Source organism: Temnothorax curvispinosus, unplaced genomic scaffold (genome assembly GCF_003070985.1).
Source record: "Temnothorax curvispinosus isolate PA1 unplaced genomic scaffold, ASM307098v1 QBEX01005011.1, whole genome shotgun sequence".
In the NCBI taxonomy this organism is placed as follows: Eukaryota; Metazoa; Arthropoda; class Insecta; order Hymenoptera; family Formicidae; genus Temnothorax; species Temnothorax curvispinosus.
Window position 1 is genome coordinate 1,977,756 of NW_020214791.1, and position 20,427 is coordinate 1,998,182.

At 40.1% G+C, this 20,427-nt stretch overlaps 1 protein-coding gene across 7 annotated transcripts in view; it reads right to left on the bottom strand.

Moving 5' to 3' along the window:
- The window catches only part of LOC112454356, a 127,727-nt gene extending 107,937 nt beyond the window's left edge, over positions 1-19,790 (bottom strand). For 3 of the 7 annotated variants that reach the window (XM_025015694.1, XM_025015692.1, XM_025015688.1), the window contains exons 1-2: positions 19,384-19,790; positions 13,286-15,694 (exon numbers count right to left, since the gene is read on the bottom strand). In XM_025015694.1, coding sequence (XP_024871462.1) covers positions 13,286-13,435 — 150 coding nt within the window. In that variant the 5' untranslated portion in view covers positions 13,436-15,694; positions 19,384-19,790. Of the gene's footprint in view, positions 1-11,486; positions 11,585-13,285; positions 15,865-19,204 lie in introns of those variants that run through there. The other 4 variants (XM_025015690.1, XM_025015691.1, XM_025015689.1 and 1 more) reach the window with 4 other exon arrangements.
- Between the last annotated feature and the right edge of the window lie 637 nt (positions 19,791-20,427).

Sequence of the window (20,427 nt, forward strand, 5' to 3'; positions counted from 1 at the left end):
TATGTCGGGATTTTTCAGAGTGAAAGAACTTAATTTCGCAGCTGTCACGCGTGCGTTCAGTAATTCACTTTTTCCCCTTTAATTCGTGTCTAACTGCTCGATCGAGGACGGAACCCGAATGATTATGTCGACTGATTATGTCAAAAAAACAATCGAAGAGAAAATTAAAAAAATAATCAATCACAGGCAATATTTATTGTTAAATATCGAAGAAAAGTGATCAATCTTTAACTTTTTGTGAATTCAAATCTATCAATGTTACACACAGATTACGTTTAAATCAATTTCAATTTTCTTCTATCCTTATTATGTTAATATTTATGAATGAAATTTGCAACACATTGTGTAATTTCTTATAATCTTCTAATAAACCGAAAAAGCCTCTCTTAATAATCGCTAATTTTCTAATAAATTATCCCAATCACGAGAATTAATTCTCACTCCTTAATTTCACAAAATGCACAGTCATGTTCTTGAGAAAGTATTGTATTCACGTATAATTCCGCCCAATTCTTTGCGTGGACTTATGCAGCAGCGATATAAAGTTCGTTTTAATTAATAAAGTTCGCAATCCCATGCACATGCACATACAGCTGTCCGAAGTTACGTGTTTCACCGCGGAAAAGGAAAAAACAGAACGCATCTATAGAGCTGCTCGGGTAACGAATTAAATCCGCAACGTCGAAGAGAATAGTAATGTCGTTGATAAAAATCTTATATTTTTTATTATCTAACGCAAGTCGATTTTTTATATTGACAAATGAAAGCGTATATGGCGCTCTATACGAAAGAAAAATAAATATACAAAAATAAAAATAATTTCGCGATTCCCTGAAAAGATATGCGTGTGATATCAAAACGGGGAAAAAACGGCAGGAAAACGGGTTGCGTTTACGAAACTGTCGCAAAAAGCTGACTCAAGAACGCTCATTAATTTCGCACCATCATAAATCATGATTGCGTAATGCGATATTAACGCAGGTTCTCTTTCACACAATAAAGCCTCGTTCGATCGCGCGTCTTCTTTTTCACTCGGCCATTAAACGCCCTAGTTGTACAGAGATGTTCGCGTGCCATGCACAGTTGCCGCAACAAAGCCTCCGGTCTTCGTTGAGTCCAGATCCCGATCCGAAATAAAAGGTACGAGATTTATGGTTTGTGAACAAAAACAACACGCGTATTACCGCGTCGATCTTCTCGCATGACGCACACACATCGAGAGCACTCTGCGAATGTTATATCGCGAATTTATTACCAAAACTCAATTTCACAATCCGATTTTATTAGTTGCTTCAAACTGGCTGGTTATTATTATAAGACATGAACGTTTATGTCAAAACACAATTGTCATACTTATTAATAATTTTTTTCTTTAATGAGAAACATAAAATCTAATCATATAGCATAGAACGCAATTTATTAAAGTAACGTGCGTATATAATGTGCGCTCACGTGCTTTTTTTTTCACATGCAAAGATTTTGGGAGTGTTTTTTTGCACTTCCTTTTCGGTATCGTGCAAAAGACCAGCAAATGAAAAGTGCTTAGACTCGAAAGAAGTTCGACTTTTCAACATTAGTGAATTGAAATAAGAACAACCAACGAACAATTCTCAACGGAATAGAAGCGCGAAGTCGATAGAACGGAAACACGAGACGCGTTTGCGAGAAACTTTATAGAAATGGACGAACGGAGATCAAACAGACAACCGAATGCTATCTCGTTGCGAGGCTAACTGTAATTTACATGCAGTTTTCTACTCGTTTCGATTTTACCGTGCTATTTACAAACTTTTTCACAGAGTCATACGTAAATTTACCAGCCGTTCCAGATCGGGGTTACCCTAAAAGTGACAAGATAACTAGCCAAAATGAATACATTTATTTAATCTAATAGTAAGTAAATTTATTACAGATTGTGTCATTTAATAGCAAGCCTAAGCTGGTATTCTAAGAGCTATTTCTCTTATTGTAAGAAATATTTTCTCTTTACAGCTTAAACTAAATATTAGCAGAGGAAGATGGCAATGATGAAAATGTCGGGCTTTTCGAGACTATTTTCAAGAAGCGATCCTGAAAAAAGAAATCTCTCCGCACCATTTTAAAAACAAATGTAAATGCATATTTTAGAGCTGTCAGCGCGACTTCTTCCGTCCAGGAAAAACAAATAGCGAGCATCTCTATTCGAAAAGATCGAGCTCCTTCCATTGTCCACAGAAGGATGAAGGAAAGTCGATAGCCGTGAGTGTCCGAGCGAGGATACCAGGTTCTTAATGAGAGAGTTCTGAACGAGTGAAACCCATCTTACCCATCAAGAAAAGGAGTCCCCCTTCCGAGAGTCTGGAGACACGTGCGAAATTAAGAAAGACGGGGGATTGATAGTTCTGTTTTCGTGCCAAAGTCTTATAATCCTAAACATTTATCGGTTCCGTGATACGCATACGCGCTATTCGCGTCCGTACGTATCGAAAAGTCACGTGCGATTAAAGAAAATATCAGAAAAAAACAAGACTCTACCACTCGGGTGATACGAAAGTTCAGAGTTTTCTATAATAGTAGCGTCGAATAAAAATAGAGCGAAAGAAACGAAGAAACGAATTGCGATATCGACATTAATATGATTTTGTGACTAATTTTTTCAGGTTTATTATTATCTAATGATTTTAACATCTTTTATATTACAATTTAATGTTCTCTTCCACATTTATCTCAATGCCGCAATGACCCTAATAAATTTGATCACACAATCCACGATATGATTTTAAGAAAATAATTATCCTATAAAATCAGAAAATTTTTTATTTGTTTCTTTTTAATCGTAATAAATAGCGAAACTTAGGTTGAACCGTGCATCAAGTTCTAGATTATATTATATATTTAATTTCAGTTGTAATGCAAACTTTGATATAAGTGACGAATAACAATTCATTATTTTCCGTGCAGGATATACCAAACTATCAACTTCATTGTTTATCCACGAATTTTGTATTAATTTCAGATCAATTTTTCTCGAATAAGATTATCGAGAAACCAGTAATTTTTTTATTTATAAGTAACCAAAAAAATAAGTTTTTTTAAAACTAAGCTTTAAAAATGTCAACAAATAATAAGAATGTATTATTTGGTTTTAAATAGATTATATATTTTTAAATTACAAATTAGTAATTTGAGAATTGTTATCGAGATATTTAATATGGAAAACTTACAAAGAACTTTATCGAGTATTTTTGTTAAAAAAAAATTAATTCTCAATTAAACTTACAATCAGATATAAAATGTGTAACTCGTTAAGTCTTTTTGAGACATCTTTATAATCTATCTAATAATAAAATTAAATCTTATTAAAAATGGAAATGAAAAATTGTGTCGAAGTTAGTCACGTTGTATATCAAAACGTACGGATTAAAAATCTTTTTAAAATGATATCTAAGGCATCAAGAAACGTTAACCTGGTCTCCAGATATTCGATACTGTATAAAGCGTCTACCGATTAAAAATTAAATGCTTCGTCGTCGCAAAGCCAATGCTTGTGCAGCTGACATGCATGCGGGACGTTGCAAGACCGTGGACTCGCATGTAACCACGTGTTCCACCTAAACGATTTAATTCAATACACCTGTCCCCGAACAACTCAGTTTCGTAACTGCAAACGGCATTTCTCTTTGACACTTTTCATCACCGTACACGTTATTTACAACTAGTTTTTTGACTCTGGAACGCCACGTATTCGACTTACTAACAGAAATGTCATTTCGATAACGCAAATAAAAGTCCCATAAAATAAAACACGCAGATTTCGCATGCCAATAAAGTCTAAAATAATGTAAAACAGTAACAATAATAAGAATCATAATGTGATATATCGTTTCTTAAGTCTTTAATCCGAGTATCATACTCGGATATTGGCCCAAAAGAGATACTGGGGGATCAATCGCGACCCAGCATCCCTTTCGTTTCCCCACATTTGGGGAGAACACGCATATAAGAGAGAAGGCTCATGAAAAAGGCAGCTCGCGCGTCTCTTCGCGTTAGGGCGGGTGTAAGCAAAGGGGGTGGTTAGAGAAAAACGGTAGACGATCGAGAGTAGTGAGGAAAGGAAAGTCGACTATATTGCGCGGCCACAGAGAGACAGTATGCCGTAGTCAAGAGAGAAATACGATTGGTGGGGATATTGATCTTTTTTGGGAGTTGCCATGTGCAACGTCGTGGCGGTCCTACGCTCGAGCGACTTCGCGATTCTTCTTTCGAGACAGCAACGCGTCGCGACGCCGCCGCCGCCTAGCCTAGTTTTCCCCCCTTTATTCTTCGTCGTTTCCCATCATCAGCCAACTTCGAGAGGGTGCCGCCTTTCTTTACACTTCCCAGGAAATTCCTCAACTCGCTCGGTCACTCCTGATACGAGCCATTGCTCTCGCTTTACCCCTTTTCCCGATCCTCCCTCCAGCGCCACAGGTACCATTTGACACGCACTTAAGAGAAAAAAAAATAACGGCTCCTGTCCCCGGCGACTGATAATCTACGCGCTCGATATTTCCTCCACGTGAAAGAACGTCGCAGTCAAGAATATATAATTCCTTCATATACAGAAAGAGAGAGAGAGAGAGAGAGAGAGAGAGAGAGAGAGAACGGATCGTTATTAATGATACGACGGAGAAAAAGGCGTGATTTTACGTGAAAAAAATAACGCCGAGAAAATGGAATAAGATCTTTCTTACTCGATTCGATTTCCACGTCTCTTTGATCCGCGCAGAGACTCGTTGCTACATGATGTAGACCTTTATTAATAATTCCCTAGTCACACGGTAACACTTACGAAAACAACGAACAAATTGATAGAACGGTAGAATCAAATTTTGCAAGAGTCGGTATGCTGTTCCTAAGTACTCGGCTCGCTGATACAGAAAGCCCTATCTGTCATGCCTTATATAAGGTAAATATGTAATGATTATCATCCTGCTTCAACGAGCAAGTGGAGATAATCCATGTAGCTATCTCACAGCTTATCCTTCACTCGTGTAGCTAGTGAAGCAGGGGGATCAAGATTCAGATAGATAATTACTAACTAAATAATTACCAAACGAGAATATCATCCAAGCTGTTAGTCTAAAGGGTGTTAATGCAAAATTTATATATACATAGTCTCAATATCGAAACTTTTAAATTTTGTTTGGTTTACACACATACATAGTCCAATATCGATGTTTTTCAATTTTGCAATTCCAAAATACGACATATATCAACAACAGGCTGCAGTATAGACGAAGAAAGTTTTTATTTCGTGCTCGTTGTAAACATGCCTTCATACGTGTCAAAGGTAAAATACGAAATTAATGAAAGCGTTCACGCAAACAACATTACGACTCGCAAAAATCAAATTCTGTCAGAGGTACAAAATTCTTATTTCATTTTTAACCGTGTTTAATTCTATTATTGCCTCTTACATACAAAATGTCTCGAGGCAAGTCACGCGGGCTAAAATCAGACCAAACTATCGTGTTTGTTCTACCCAAGTTAGTATTTTTCGGGGGGAAATGCTAACTTTCATACGATTATTCGTTTTGGCGTTCTATCGCTCAATATCAGGCTACTCGAGCGTAGATCCGCTGGCATCTCGCGCCGTGAGGCATCGAGCACACCCGAAATGGGAATCCTACTCCGCGCGAGTTCTGACAGAGTGTTTGGCATAGCAAGCTAATCGGAGTGCCTTTTCCTACCCCCGTCCCGAATCATGTCATTTCCAGTTGTCGGCCAACCGAAGTTCCCTCCTTGTGCGAAAGTCTGCTGGCACACTCGCAGACCGCTCCATTAACGATATAGAAACATCAAATCTAGGCGTAAGCACTTTTTTGTGTAACGGGGACGTTGACGTCCTTCGATTTATCGTAGACAGCTGTCATGTGACCGGCTCACTTTTTACAGCTTTTTATATCTGGCACTATTATATACGTATATTACGCGCGTACATATTTTTTAACAACACTTTCTGATTTATATTTTCATTCACACGTAAAGGAGCACGGAAAGGAAAAATACCTTTTCCGTGTGACGCGTGATAAAATACCATATCTAAAATGTATGTTATTTTGCTAGGATGATATTGTATTCTCTTGGATTGAAGCAAGGTGTAAGCATGCACATTGCGCAACGAGCAAACCGCGCGTGTCCGCGCAAACAAACACGCCTCCTGTCGCATTACACATCGACATAGCTGTTACGCTTGTTTGTTGATTTCCGTAGGACAACATTACCCGCTTTCTCTCCCCAGGCAGTTTTATGCGACAACTGTTTCCAACAAGATAAGTAAACCCCTCCAGAATGACAATTTTTGCGGGAAATATGTCTGGTTGGATTGCTCGTTACAAAATCGCATGGTATGCACTGTTTGCTACAATCCCAGTGTAAAAAGATTGTTTTCTTCGAATATATCTCGCAAAACGATCGAAATTTCTTATTTTAGCTCTGCAGAGGCTAAATAATTTATAACGATATTACCAGTGCGAGAAAAACCTCAGTTTCTTCCACAGACTTTCTCATATCTTTATGTGAAACAAGTATTTCTCCATTTTATTCCATTATTCCGATAAAATTTCCCTACTAGAAAAATCCTAATTTTCGGATTCACGTGCATTTTGAAATGCATGTGCATTTTCGATAGCTCGATTTTGCCGCGCGATTATGCAACTGAATCGCTAATACGGGAGAATTTCAACAAACTGCGCGACGATCTTATTATAAACCGGCCGTGCATTTTCAAAGAAAGCGCGTATTCGTTGCGCGTAAGTTGCAGCGTATAAGGTACAGCGAGGAAGTTGAAATAGGAAAAGTAACATGTCGCAGCGGGGTAAGAATTCCGACAAGATCCCCGGAGACGTGTTATCGTGCTCGGGAACGACACTTGGATACAAGTCCCAACGGCACGCGACCCAATAAATGCGTCGCCACGGCGCGCACCGCGGTGCGACACCGCGGTATTAAGAAATTTTCGCGATAGCTCGCTCTTCGTATGTACACAGGCTTATTCCGGTAGAACTCAAACAAGCGTTATGTCGCGCCATAAAGCGCGATATTGTACCCATAGGATGTCCGACAACTTTCGTCCATCCCGACGGCATTCGGTGTTTGCCGTGTGCAATAAATAATATTGGTCAACGAAGCAAAATTTTGCTCTCGAACAAAGGGCTGGGAGATAGCGAGGCGCTGTTTACAAAGGATACAATAGATCGCGTAGATACACGCATCGTGTATCTATCGCGTCGAGAAGTATACACAAATATTCGAGAATAAAAATATTTCGCAGCAATAGTTTTCGTTTTCTATACTATAGAGGTCTACGTAGAGAGAAATCATGTGAAAATAGGTGACGTTATTGTTGACGGTAAAAATGTGTTATTATTTAGCATAATATATGCGACATTATGTTAACATTCACAAAAGAGCAAAATCTGTTCGACTATCGCGAAAGAGTGCAAGATCATGTATGAATTTTCGTATTGTAGCCTAGAAAAAACGATCTGACAATTAAACGTCGCGCCGATGTAAAATAAGAAATAATTCGTGGAAATAACGTGCAATTGACCGTCCTCGAGCGAATCGATTAGCCGCGAGGTTTGTCCGATATCCGGCGAAATTGGTCTGGCGAGTGACAGAATCGTGCTAAACGCGCGACAAGCTCTTTAATTAAAACGTCCACATGAAATGTTATATTCGCACTCAAGTGTAATAAAATGTTGCTCCGGATGGAAAATTTCTAACTTATTTCAATTAACCGATTGACACGTTTTTAAAATATATTATATATAATATACGTTGCATGTTTCCTATATCGTTAATTTTCAATGTCGATCAGTTACTCGATGTATCTGAAATCTGAAATTCTCAACAACTCGATTCATTTTGAGTTTATTCCATAAATAATGCAAACTTATTTGCCGCACAATGGCCACGGATTGCATTGGTTTCCCGAAAAGTGTAGAAAATATCGTGCATTCCTAGTACACGTCCGTTACGTAACATATTCGTCATACTTTTACAAACTTCACGGAAGATGAAAGACGCATTTTGCACGATATACACCCTCGGGGCGAGCTAATATGTTCTCGTCATTCCCGACATGCGCTTACATATAACGTTCTTTATATATAATTTGTCAAAATTAAAGTTTACTCAGATATTATTGCGGTAAATGATAAATCATAGAGTGATCAAGTTTAACAATTACGGAATCAATTGGGTTTAAAATCGATATAATTTTTAGATCAATTCTTAACGATTAAGTATGGAAAAGTCCCTAAGAAAAAGAAAAACAAATCCATCAATAACACTTTATTTTCCTGAAATCCTAAGCCATAACTTTGTATTATCACATAAAGATCTAACTTATATATACCGTCGAAACTATACCGATCTCTATCCTTTGGAATTAGTTATGCATCAACACTGCGATTGTGTCGATAGTTGGATTGAGATAGGTAATCTAACTCTAAAGTAAACTGAACTCTGAATTAGCGCGATCGTCGTCCGGATTACGGCCCTACTCGTAAAATGTAGATGGGGAAAGAAATTTAACTAATCGCCGCGATTGGTACTTCACCCTGAAAGGGTGAAGCCACATCAACAGCCTTAACTTTGAATTGACAAGTTAAATCGGGGATGACGACTCGCTATCTACTTTAAGATGACAGCCTCACTTGCGATACAGAACTTTAAAATACGCTGCCAGATTTTTACAGCATCTTGAAAAAAGTTCACAGACGCAAAAAGACACTCTGTGTACAAACGCTTTGGACAAAGAGTTCTAAGAAAATTACTATGCGTTACGATTTAAAATAATAACGTATCTTGTGCTTAATTCTGTGTACTGTTTTCCCTCCCAGACAAGGCGAATTTCATATGGTGCAATACAATCGTAGAGCTCTTTTCAAACGAGCGAGTATACCGCATCGGACGTAACGCTCCGAGTTGCGCGCTTGTTCTGGCTGGTATATACCTACGTATATATATACGCGTAATTAAAGTGGCATCGTTCGTGTCACGCGACGTATAACGCGAACCGCTTGTCCCGATTCTCTCGAAGCGTTCGTCCCGCAGGGGCACTTTGTGCGCGAACGTTCGAAGGGCAATCAGCGGTAATTGGGGTGCGCTGCGCGCGAACCGCGCGTGACATCTTTATTTCTGGAGAGTGGTACATTAACGAGAAGGTTAAAGAGTGCGCGGCACGAGAGAGAGAGAGAATGCACAGCACGGGAAGCTCCCGGTGTGTGCGGCTTGCGGCATTAATTTATCCAGTATTCGTTTCCCATTGAGCGAGATGTGTCCCGTGTTCGCGTACACTCGCCGATATACATCCGTTTCCAATCTAATCAACCGCACATCCAGCTGTAACGCGCTATCGATTATCAGCGTCCATCCATGGCAGGCACAATGTCCGGATTTCTTTATCGGGTTACCGCGGCCACGTGTATTTCTGCTCGGCTATACCTACGACCAGATCGCGGACTCTGTTTATGCAAATTTATGCTCCGATTGGAAACGAGGTAGAGAAACAAGACCGAAAAGACCGATAGATGGTTTTGCAACGTTTTTTTTTTTAATATATATATTTTTGCCCTCTTATTGTTAGATTAGCAAATTTCACGCTGCGGAGAGCCGCAATAGAGTCTCGTTTGTCAGTTTTCGATTTTTAGAGGCTAACGCGCATTTCACATATCACACGCTTTTCTATCCTCGATCGTATTTGTGCAACCGTATTTTGACGTGCTTGGACATCGACAAGTAACGGCAAGTAGCACGTGCTGTCTTAATGAGGAATCAAGACGCATTAGCGCAATATATCAAAATGTCACCATCTTCTTAAGAATAAGATGAAAGGTTCTTTGTTACCGCGGAGCATCAGACTCGAGCTCACTAAAGCTTTTTTCTCCGTCATATAAATTGATCTTTGATTACGGAAATTGTGTGTATTAATTGCAAAGTGTAATTAACTCCCATTCCATTAACAAGATAATAAGTGAATGATATTTTATTAGATAATTTTCATTGTCCAAAATACTGATTCTTACCTCTCTATGATTTTCTAACAGTATTTTCTAAAGTATAAATGTAAAAGATGAAATAAAAGAAGTTACGTGGATCGATTAAAGTTTCAAATTCTACAATTATTTGTCTCTCCTTTACGTTACATAATAATGTGTAAAATTTTTTAAATTACAAAATTTTAAGTAAAAAGTTAAACCGATCAAAGTTAATGTATCGGAGTTCTCCTTATTCCGGCGTAAATCGAAAAGTGTATTTTTGGCACACTTTTTGTAGCGAAAGAGAAACATCGAAGTGTCAATGATACTGTATCGAAAGAGGGTATCGAGAAAGTTGCGTGGATTATATTATCATTATTGCTTTAACTTTCGATTGTCTCGAAATGTTTGAATCGAAGTAAAAAGAAGGTAGACAATAAGACTGTGACATGGGTTGTTTTTGCACTCTGGTTGTAATATCCATAATAATCTCACTAATAATGCTGTTGAAATTATTGAAACATTTCAGACGTACATAAGCAAATTGCGTTTTACACGACTCAAGTGAAATTAAGGGTTAATATATATTTAAGCTCGCTCAGAAATGTTAATTAACCTAGGTATATACGCTTAACACAACAGCTTCCTATTCGAAATATTGCACCGTGACATTACGAGACATGTTCCTCTACACGCGTCGAACAGCACGACAGCAAACATTCCAGGGATACAAATTAGTTGCAGACATACTGACAGTGCGATAAATTATAGCAATCTTGTGTATACATATATATAAGTTGTGTAACGCAACGAAAGGACGCCACACAGCCTCGAATCGAGAATATAAAGGAAAATTTCAATCTCAAAAGAGTTCCAGGAAAAAGGCATACGTTCGGAGAAATATTTCTTTAATAACGAAATAGCGCGCTGTGAATCTGAATGCTAAAACATGTGATACCCGGAGAACGGACGACTCCTTGTATACTTACCGAGACACAGTACATATTCTACTACGCTATTTCTAAATAGATCAAGACGAGAATCGAAACAGGGAATCTCTACATCAGACAGTATCATAGAATAGGGAAATCAAGCAAATAGGACGACGAAAAATGAGCAAATCTCCATAAGAGTCGTACAAAATGTTAAAACGATGACAAACTCTTATATAGGATACTCGGAAATTTCTACGCAATTTCTACGCAAGTTTCAGGCCCACATTAAGGCGATCTGTAATTCTTAGAACAAGAGAAATTGTCGTCGCAAAATTGCAGATCGTTTAAAATGAGCCTTGCAAATAGTGAGAGAAGAAAGTGAAACAATTGCTGATAGATAGAGTGGATAGACTGCTGGGAATAGGCGCGTTCGTGCGATAATATCAAGGTATCAGACAGTAGAGTAAAAGCAATCGAATAGATATGTACTTTTACCAGGCACAATATAACTTTTCCTCAAAAAAATACTGATGATGACACTTACGGGAAGCGAGATACGAACCACCGGCTGTCTTTTCGACATTTTCTACTGCGCCGTTTTTTCGACCGCGCGTTCTCACCCCTACGTTGCGACATTCAGAGCTGCATTCACATAGAAGAAACAATATGAATTTATACCACGCAATTGGACAACGTCGTAAAGTGGACGGTACTATATGCAGAGATGAGTCAACTTAAGAGAAATTTTGAAGAGAATCGATTATGCAATCACTCGACCTGACGACATTCTAGATTTTGAGGAGATGATTGAGACAACATTCAATATTGAGATAAAATATGTTATCTAAGAATAAGAGTAAGATATTTAGTGTAAGAATGCGCGTTTTTTCATTATTTTATTTGTTGAAAGCACGCTTTGTGTTTTAGACATTTATATCTATCTTATCTTTTCTCACATTTGTCATTTATTACAGGATAAATATTTCTTAGTGTTACAAGTATAAAAATATAGCATAAAAAGCTATTATTCTTCTCTTTGTATATATGTATATATAAATTAAATTTTGTTAATTATGTTAGCATTTTAAGATAAAACAAAAATATCATATAATTCTTATACTTTAAAAGGATGCATTTGAATTGTTGATTAAACCTCTATTATTTTTCGTGGCTTATTAAACTTTAAGTTTACTCAAAACTACTTGGTACATTTTTAGTTAACTCATTTTTACATAATACTGTCCAAATAAAATACATCCTTTAATTAAAACTGATAGTCATTGATTAATTTCTGACTAGCAATTAAATTCAATCATCTGTTGAATCAAAATATTCCGTTGCTCTAACAACAATTAGTACTAATTGAAACTGAACTGCTGGTTAAATTAGCTCGCGAAATTTCAGCAATTAACCAGAGATTAAATCTACCATAATGTAATACATCTAACGTTTCACTATAGTTTCCAGCGAATATGGCAAACTCTGTCTGTGAATTGTACGTAAAAGTACGTACGAACGTTATATAGAGTGTCGTACAATTATCGAAAATTGTATTTATTAGCGTAAAATATTGCATTATTGCAAAAAATATCTCATTGGATTTTTCTTTTAGATTATATTTAGATTCTGTAACAAGTTTAAAATCTTTTGAATTGAATTTTAAAAATTTTTATTAAATAAAAATGTTGTTTTCGAATAATTAATGATTGAAAATAATTAACAAATTGCTATCAGCAAACTAAATTGCACAATAAATAACAAAATCACATTTTTAATTCAAACAGATTTTACTTCCCCAGAAACTTAATTTAAAATGTAATTACAAAAACACGTAATGTTACAAATCTAAGAAAAGTACCGTAAGTGATGATTTCTTTTGATATTTTTGTTTAAAAAAAATCAACAATTGAAAACCTCAAAATTGACAATAGTGGAACAATATTCAATATGGTTTTCGAACACCCTGTATCTATATAGCTTTAAACTATTCATGCACAATGTGCATGCATCACAGCTCACATTAACGGAGAAGTAAAAGAAGCGAAGTGTAACGTATAATCGTAGTAAGACTTCGTCACCACCTATTTTACTATTCACTCAATTATATCGTATATTATGTTAGAAAAAGAACAATCAAGCCCACGCAAATTGATCAAAGAATATATAGATAAAATATATTATTACGTGGGAGACATATCTCGCATTAAATTTTTTTAATCGTAATAAATAAGGGTGGTAAAAATTACTAAAAATTTTATATGGCCAAAAATGAAATTTCAAGCACTGTTATCTTATGATACACCGATTAAGAAAACTCCGTATAATGAGAAATTGCATACGAACCTTGAGGCCAGGAAGGACCGTCGCGAGGTCTGAGGGGGTCCGGGCCGAGGACGCCTGATTCGTGGCCCCGTAGCTCCGCTGTTGCTGATAGCTACAGAGATTCTTGTGAGCACTAGCCTGAGCTGTGTAAGCCGACACTGATAACTTCATTTCTCCCTGTTCCCGATAAAGGTTCTGATACTCCTGATAATCTCGCGGGAGAGGCCGAGGCACATCTTGGATCCCTCGTGATATCTTTAAGCCACCGTGAAGGGCGGCGCGCGGATAGGATAAATTGCCGCGCCAAAAGTTCCCGAGGAGTGAAAGAGAGAAGCGGGGAGAAAAGGATAAAACTTCGTTGAATTATATGCTTTCTCGTGACATTCGTGTTGCCGTTACTTTCGTTCACTGCTCCTCGATCTGTTCTCGAAATTCGTTTCTCGGCTACCTTGTCTGAAGAGAATTTTTGGAATTGTCTCACGGCGGGCCACGATTTTCTATCGGAAAACCGCACAACGTCTTTACGCTTCTAGTTTCTCCGCTCTTTTCTTCGTGCTACGACCGAGCCGTTCTTTTGATCAGCAGCGAGCGGCGCAGAGAAACACGCCGGTAGATTTGCCATATGAAGCTTGAAAATAATTCTCTGGCATGCAGTTAAAACGAGCATCAGTGAATGCCGGGAGAAGCTTTTACGATTTTCGCGAATCGTTTTAAAGAACACACTCCTAGACGCGCCCTTTCCCCCTTCCTGCTCAAACGAATCTCGTTTCCGTAGGGCGTGATATAACGATCGACTCGTTATCAATTTGTCGGCCCACCGTGGTAAAGAACGACAACGTTGTTTCGCTATCCTTTGTACTCTTGACAGCTCCGCTCCTCGGTCGCTGATTTCCCGCGAGGGCAAAAAATACAAGTGTACGTGACCTCCCGCCTCCGCGTCTTCCTCTTTTCCCGCTGATGGTCCTTCCGGGCAGCTCTCGTTCGCTCTTCGGTGCCTCCTCTCGACACGTCGCACTCGGCTCGTTCCGCGACGTTTTAAAGCTCGATCGATCGCAACGATTGACCACCGTGATCCCAGAATTCCCTTTGCCGTTTGGTCGAATCTCACACGTCGACTGATCGATCCTCGCTTCCACTTCGTCGATCTCCCTTGACTTCTAATTCAGCACTCGGCCCTCCGATACAGTCACTTCTCCATCGTGACACTCTCTCTCCCTCTTTCTCTTTCTCTTTCTCTCTCTCTCTCTCTCTCCCGTGAGATTTCCGCACAATGCCCGAATTATCCGATCGGATACTCGATTAAAAAGTGTAAGATATACGATTGAATAAAAGCCGACAGGATAAACTTTTCATCCCCTTTCGTGTGACGGATATCTTTCGATTTTCGATACACATTTAGTGGGTGTTCCGTTAATTTTCGACGGTGCGACGATATATTTCCAATCGATAGACGTTATCTGGTGACTTGGGAATTCGTTCTCGCGAGATATGCGCTCGCACGTTCCGCGTTCTCGTTCTCTCGCGTTGATTGGCAAACTTATATTACGCACGTCTCCCCGTCGCTCGGCAAACATCACCGACGGCACCCTGTTTGCTGATTCGTGATCAATCGGCGCGCTCGCGTTTAACGCGCGAATATACGGTCGGAGGCACGTCGCGGAGCCTCTCAAGAGGAAACGCACGGGTACGCAAATCCTGTCCTTCCACGTTTGTGCGACCTCGCGTTCCTCCGATTTCTCTCCATCCTTCGATACCGCGATGCTTCACTCCGTGATCACTCGCGCGAACAATTCGAACTGGTAATACGTCGGACGTGATCTAACGAGCCACTTCAATCAACCGATTCGCTGATTAGATCATACAGTTGTAGGAACGATCGTTTGCGTTACCGTTTACTGCTTCTTGCCACTTGTGCATCACGATTCTGCGAATTTTCGTGAGTGAAGCCTACACGATCCGTATGTATGTGTGTTACGTATGTGTATGTGTATATGTATATCAATCGTTCGAGAGAACTCGAAGGGGAAGCTGCAAAATGTCCCACCAGCTTAGCCAATCGATCGAAACGATACTTGTATTCCTGTATTGTACATTCCTTCCACCTTCGCCTTCGATCGCTCGTCTTCCACGTTATTCGCAGCTGTTGTCCTTTTTTTTTTACCCCCTTCGGGCTCAATTCTACAGATGACGTTTTACCATGAAAACAAGGGAAGGACTATATTCTAACTATCGTTGGACGTCGTTGGTAGATCCATCAAAACTGGAGATGAAAACTTTCTTTAATTCCTCGGTCGAAGCGAAATGCGGATTATCCCTGTCACAAATCACGATGAAAGTCTTCGTGGAAAGAAGATTGAGAGGCTCGTCGTGAAGCGGCACTTCTTGAATTCTGCAATATCACCGTGACGGTCCGACAATTGAGAACGATGGCTGCGCTCGCGATTAAGTAAAGTTTTAATATACCCAGAACTATAGATATCTCACACACTTCGGGGTTCACGGGGGATCGTGGTGCTTGTGGCTCGTGGCACTTAATGTTTCATCGTACACCGCGCGTACCTCGGATTATCCCACGAGGTAGGAGAGCGATAATGAAGCAACTTTATGCAAAGAGATAACTTAACACAGCAGCTTTGATATATATTTGGACCTACGCTCTTCGGAGATCTATATCTGTATATATAACGCAAGCGCGTATCTTTAAACGCATAATATAAACGCACAATGTGTACGCAACGGTCTTGTGCTTCGAGATGTTCAATCTCGTATTATATAGGATATGACAACGATATAGCGAAAAGACGAGATGAATGTAAGACACAATGAGTGCAAGCTGATGAAGAATACAGCTTTAATGTTCCAACCAGTACGATCTTTAGATCTATAATGCATGACCATGCATGCGACCTATGATCTTTAGATGTCCGTATATATATATAATATTCTCCGAATAATGCTCTCCCGCGAGATGCACGAGATGCATTCGTAATTCAGTTTCGTAACCGCGAAGGGAAATGGTCAACCGGCTACAAGGGGACGATATTCAATATCGCGGAAACTTCGATATTTTGATGGCCAGACATTTCGACGAGTACGTTAACTACGTTTCGACGCGACGCTAACTGCGGCTAGATCGCCCGAATAGGGACTCTACTTCCTCCGGTTCACACGGGATGCACAAGCACAACGTCGCGATCGCCAAGAACGGTTCACCGATAGGATGCGGCAACGGCGGCGTTACCGATCGACGCAGGAAACTATATCGATGAATGACATCGGCGCGTAATGCGGATGAATGAACGACATATCGGTCGACGAGCGTGGCCGTCGTCGTCGGCGAGCAATCGTGTTAAAACGCGGACGCACGGCGCGTTAAAATCCACGCGACAAAATCACTCCGCGGCGTCACTCGCGCGGAAGATTGATCGCGCGCCAGTCCGACCGCGTATCCCACGATCGAGTGCGAGCTGGTGAAAAAAAAATACTCAACCGAAGCGACCAGGGCGCGAACTGACGTAGCGTTGGTTAGCTCTCGGGGCTGTAACTGGATTACGTCGTCAACGACGACACAGTCGGAACGGAATAATCGACTGGCCGCGTCGACCGCACCACGTCCGAGAGCTCCGACGAGTGTGTGCTCGCGCTCCACGTACACCCGTCTCGCTGTAACCGGATTAAATATTATCATAAACTGCATCGGGCACGAACCGACGACGTGCAGCCGCACCTCGACGCTCGCGATTGCGCTCGCCGCTACGATATGCTCTTGAACGACAGTTCTCGGCTTGGCGAAGCCGACAAATGGAGAAACGTACATGCTCTTCCATATATAGCTCTCGCCAGTCCGTGAACAAAGCAATGGATAAATTACGTTTCAATGTGACTCTGTCCTAACTCTATCCTAACTCTATCCGAAAATATTCATGTATACATTCGTATAAAAACGATAATTATTTAAAGATACTAATTTAAAATTAACTTTTTGTTAATAAATGCACTTACTAATCTATATACCCTGAGAAAAAAAATTGTTAATCCCAAGAAATATTTAGTCCGATACGTTCAACTAAACATTTTAGTTAGTTAACTAAATATTAGTTGTTTCAACAATTTATTTCGTTTCTTTAATCAAGAATTAATTAATTCAACTAATGTTTAGTTAACTAACTAAAATGTTTAGTTGAACGCATCGGACTAAATATTTCTTGGGATTGACAATTTTTTTTTTCTCAGTGTAATAAATTAAATTACAGACATATAAAAGGTATATGTAATATATCGTTACATGTATCTTTTATATGTCTATAATTTAATTCATTCCAGTTGAGAAAAGTCACTATTACATGAAATAAGACTTTATAATTCAATTCGTCGCATTATTCTTCCTATATCGTATTCTATTTTATATTGTGCATATAAACTTACATTTTTGACAGGTCTCATTTAAAAAATCTTTTACAATTTTTCTTTTAATTTTTTAATTTTGTTTAATTTTTACTTTCTTGCAAGCACGTTCGTTTCAATTTAAAAGAATCTTCGCATCTTTAAAATAAACGCGAACACACGTTGAATAGCGTTATCGATTACTCGAGTTGACGATTATAAAGAATTTGAAAGAAACCAGGATGAAGTATATTGGCAGCTGCTTGAGAAAGACCTATGAGAGTCATATTGAGGAGAGATATCTGATCGAGGAAAAGAAAATATAAGATTTCTGCAAGTCCTGTTCGCTTTGAACTTTGAGCTATGCATGACGTGGTGTCAAAGGAAGTAATATAAAGTATTGTATACAGATAAAATTGTCAACGATAAACAGTGAAATAATAATTAATCTCGGCATACATAATATTTATAACACTTCCAATTCTTTAATGCCGAATGTGATTTCAATGTAATTACTTAAAAAATAATGAAGTTGAAGTTAATCTGAAAGATAAAAAAAAAGAATTTTTATTAATAATTAAAGGTAAAATTCTGTTACGTTTAATTGACTCGACAATGTCAACGAAGATGACAATTCCAGTGAACGAAGCCGAAGAAGAAACGTCGATTAAGGACCGAGTCCGTTCTTAAGACAATGAGAACTCCGAAGATTGTTTTTCATCTCTAACTTCGTCAAATTAAAACGAAAAAGACGGCGCTATAAGGGAATTATAGCCTGGCTAATCTCTTACAAACTCCTTTTTTTTCCTATATCTTTTTTTGGTTGCGATCACATTTCCACAAAACAGATCCAATTCCACGGCAGTTGCCTTAAATGTTGGTTTACGCGATTATATCGTCTTCCCCTTTGCACGAGTCTTTCAACGTCGTATCGTTTTAAAATGGAGAAATTGTTGGACCAGATCCAATTATAACGTCGCTTCGCTTCCTAGATCTAAAGCTTTTTATAACTCACCCGGCCGCGGATACCTTATTTTAGAGAAATCGCTTTGAATTAATGATGTGACACCGCGAAGTTGATTTCGCGATATCTTCGTTCGTGCGTCATGGCATCGTCTTTGCGTGCACCAGAGAGAGAAAAAATGTAATTGTTTTATCAGTTCCTCAACCGATAATCAAATATCAGTGACGAATGTAAAGAGGAGACAAACCAAATAGATCGTGATGGGATAGAAAACGAAGAGAAGGTGAAATGTCAAGCAACGCTCGCCGACGCGAACGTTACGACGATAAAAGCCGTAATGACACAAGACGAGAAAACGACTTCCGATTACGGGATTGTCGTAACTCTCCGCGAAACGCTCATGAAGACTGAAGAAAAACGATGTCACTCGCGAAATAATTTTGATAACCAGTACAGGGATGAGAGCTGGTTACGTGACGGCAGAGCGGATTTTAATGACGAAACTGCAAAGTGGCGGTATAATTCGATCAAATATTGACTGTCGCGTCGCCCGTGTGGATCGTCTCTCTGATCGCCGCGATCGACGCACTTACGGCGAAGTATCGGGGTCGACACCGCATTAAGGCTCTCCGCGGAGCAAACTGCTCGAAACTTCGTTGACTACTTGAGGATACCCGATCTTTAACGGATGCCACAAGACACCGGATCCGCCGTACTCCCGGATGGAAACCATTTCAAGCGAGACGCGCGCACGAATCTTCAAGGAGCCCACCTCGAGGAGTCGTCCGCGACAGCTGTCGGCACAATCGCGACGATCAACGACGGAGCTGTCCGATGACGATGGATCACCGGGTTTCAGGTGTCGCGATCTCCGATCTCCCGCCGTCCTTCTGTGACTCGTGGATTCGGATCACCAAGTGTCATCCGGCACGAGATCGTCGATCTCTCGCGGACCTGCCGCGAAACCGCGACTTCGGTGGATCGCCAACCACTGTCACCGATCAATCTCTCGCCGATCTCACGCGGTCGCGACGCCGACGTGGAACCACTCGATCGTCGTGCCGGGTCGAAATCGGGACCGGGACCGGGAACGAGACCGGTATTCTCTCACGCACGTGTCACGCGACCCCCGACGACGAAAGTCACTAGGAGACCGGTAGCGACCCCCGCCTGGCGAGTAGCACGGAGGGTGTTAGAGAGAGGACGTCGGGACGACGGACGACGTGGCGGGAGGATCGACGACGGTGGTGGGGTGCTGGGGCGACGGGGGAAGAAGACGGTGGGGTGGAAAGCAACCGAGCCGAGTCGAGAAGGGGTGGATGAGAACGTCGGTACAGGGAATGGAGTCGTATCGGCGGAAGGAGAGGGCCGTCCCCACCGCCGTTACATCCGCGGATTAAAAACCATAGTGCCTCCCCTATTCGCATCCTCTCCCCGTAGCCCCCTGCGTGGTCCTCGTTTATCCGCGCGGAATGCTGCGCAGTCTCCGGAACGCTGACACAGTGCGCTACAGACACAGAAATAGGTACGCACTCGGCCCTGATCTGATACAAACCGATAACAATCCTCCGGATATCGCGCGTCGCGAACCGAGAAAACGCGAAGAGATAAATAATCATCCAGAAAAATAAGCGCAACAATAAACTGTACCTATACCTAATTTTATCGATTTATTGTACATATATGCAGAATTATTCATATTACTCTCTCTCTCTCTCGTACCAATTTCTATAGCAGTAAATTTTTGTTGTAAAAATAAAGTGTACTTACATTGATCCGGTAAATTTTTCCGGAAAATTCTCGAGATCTAACGAGA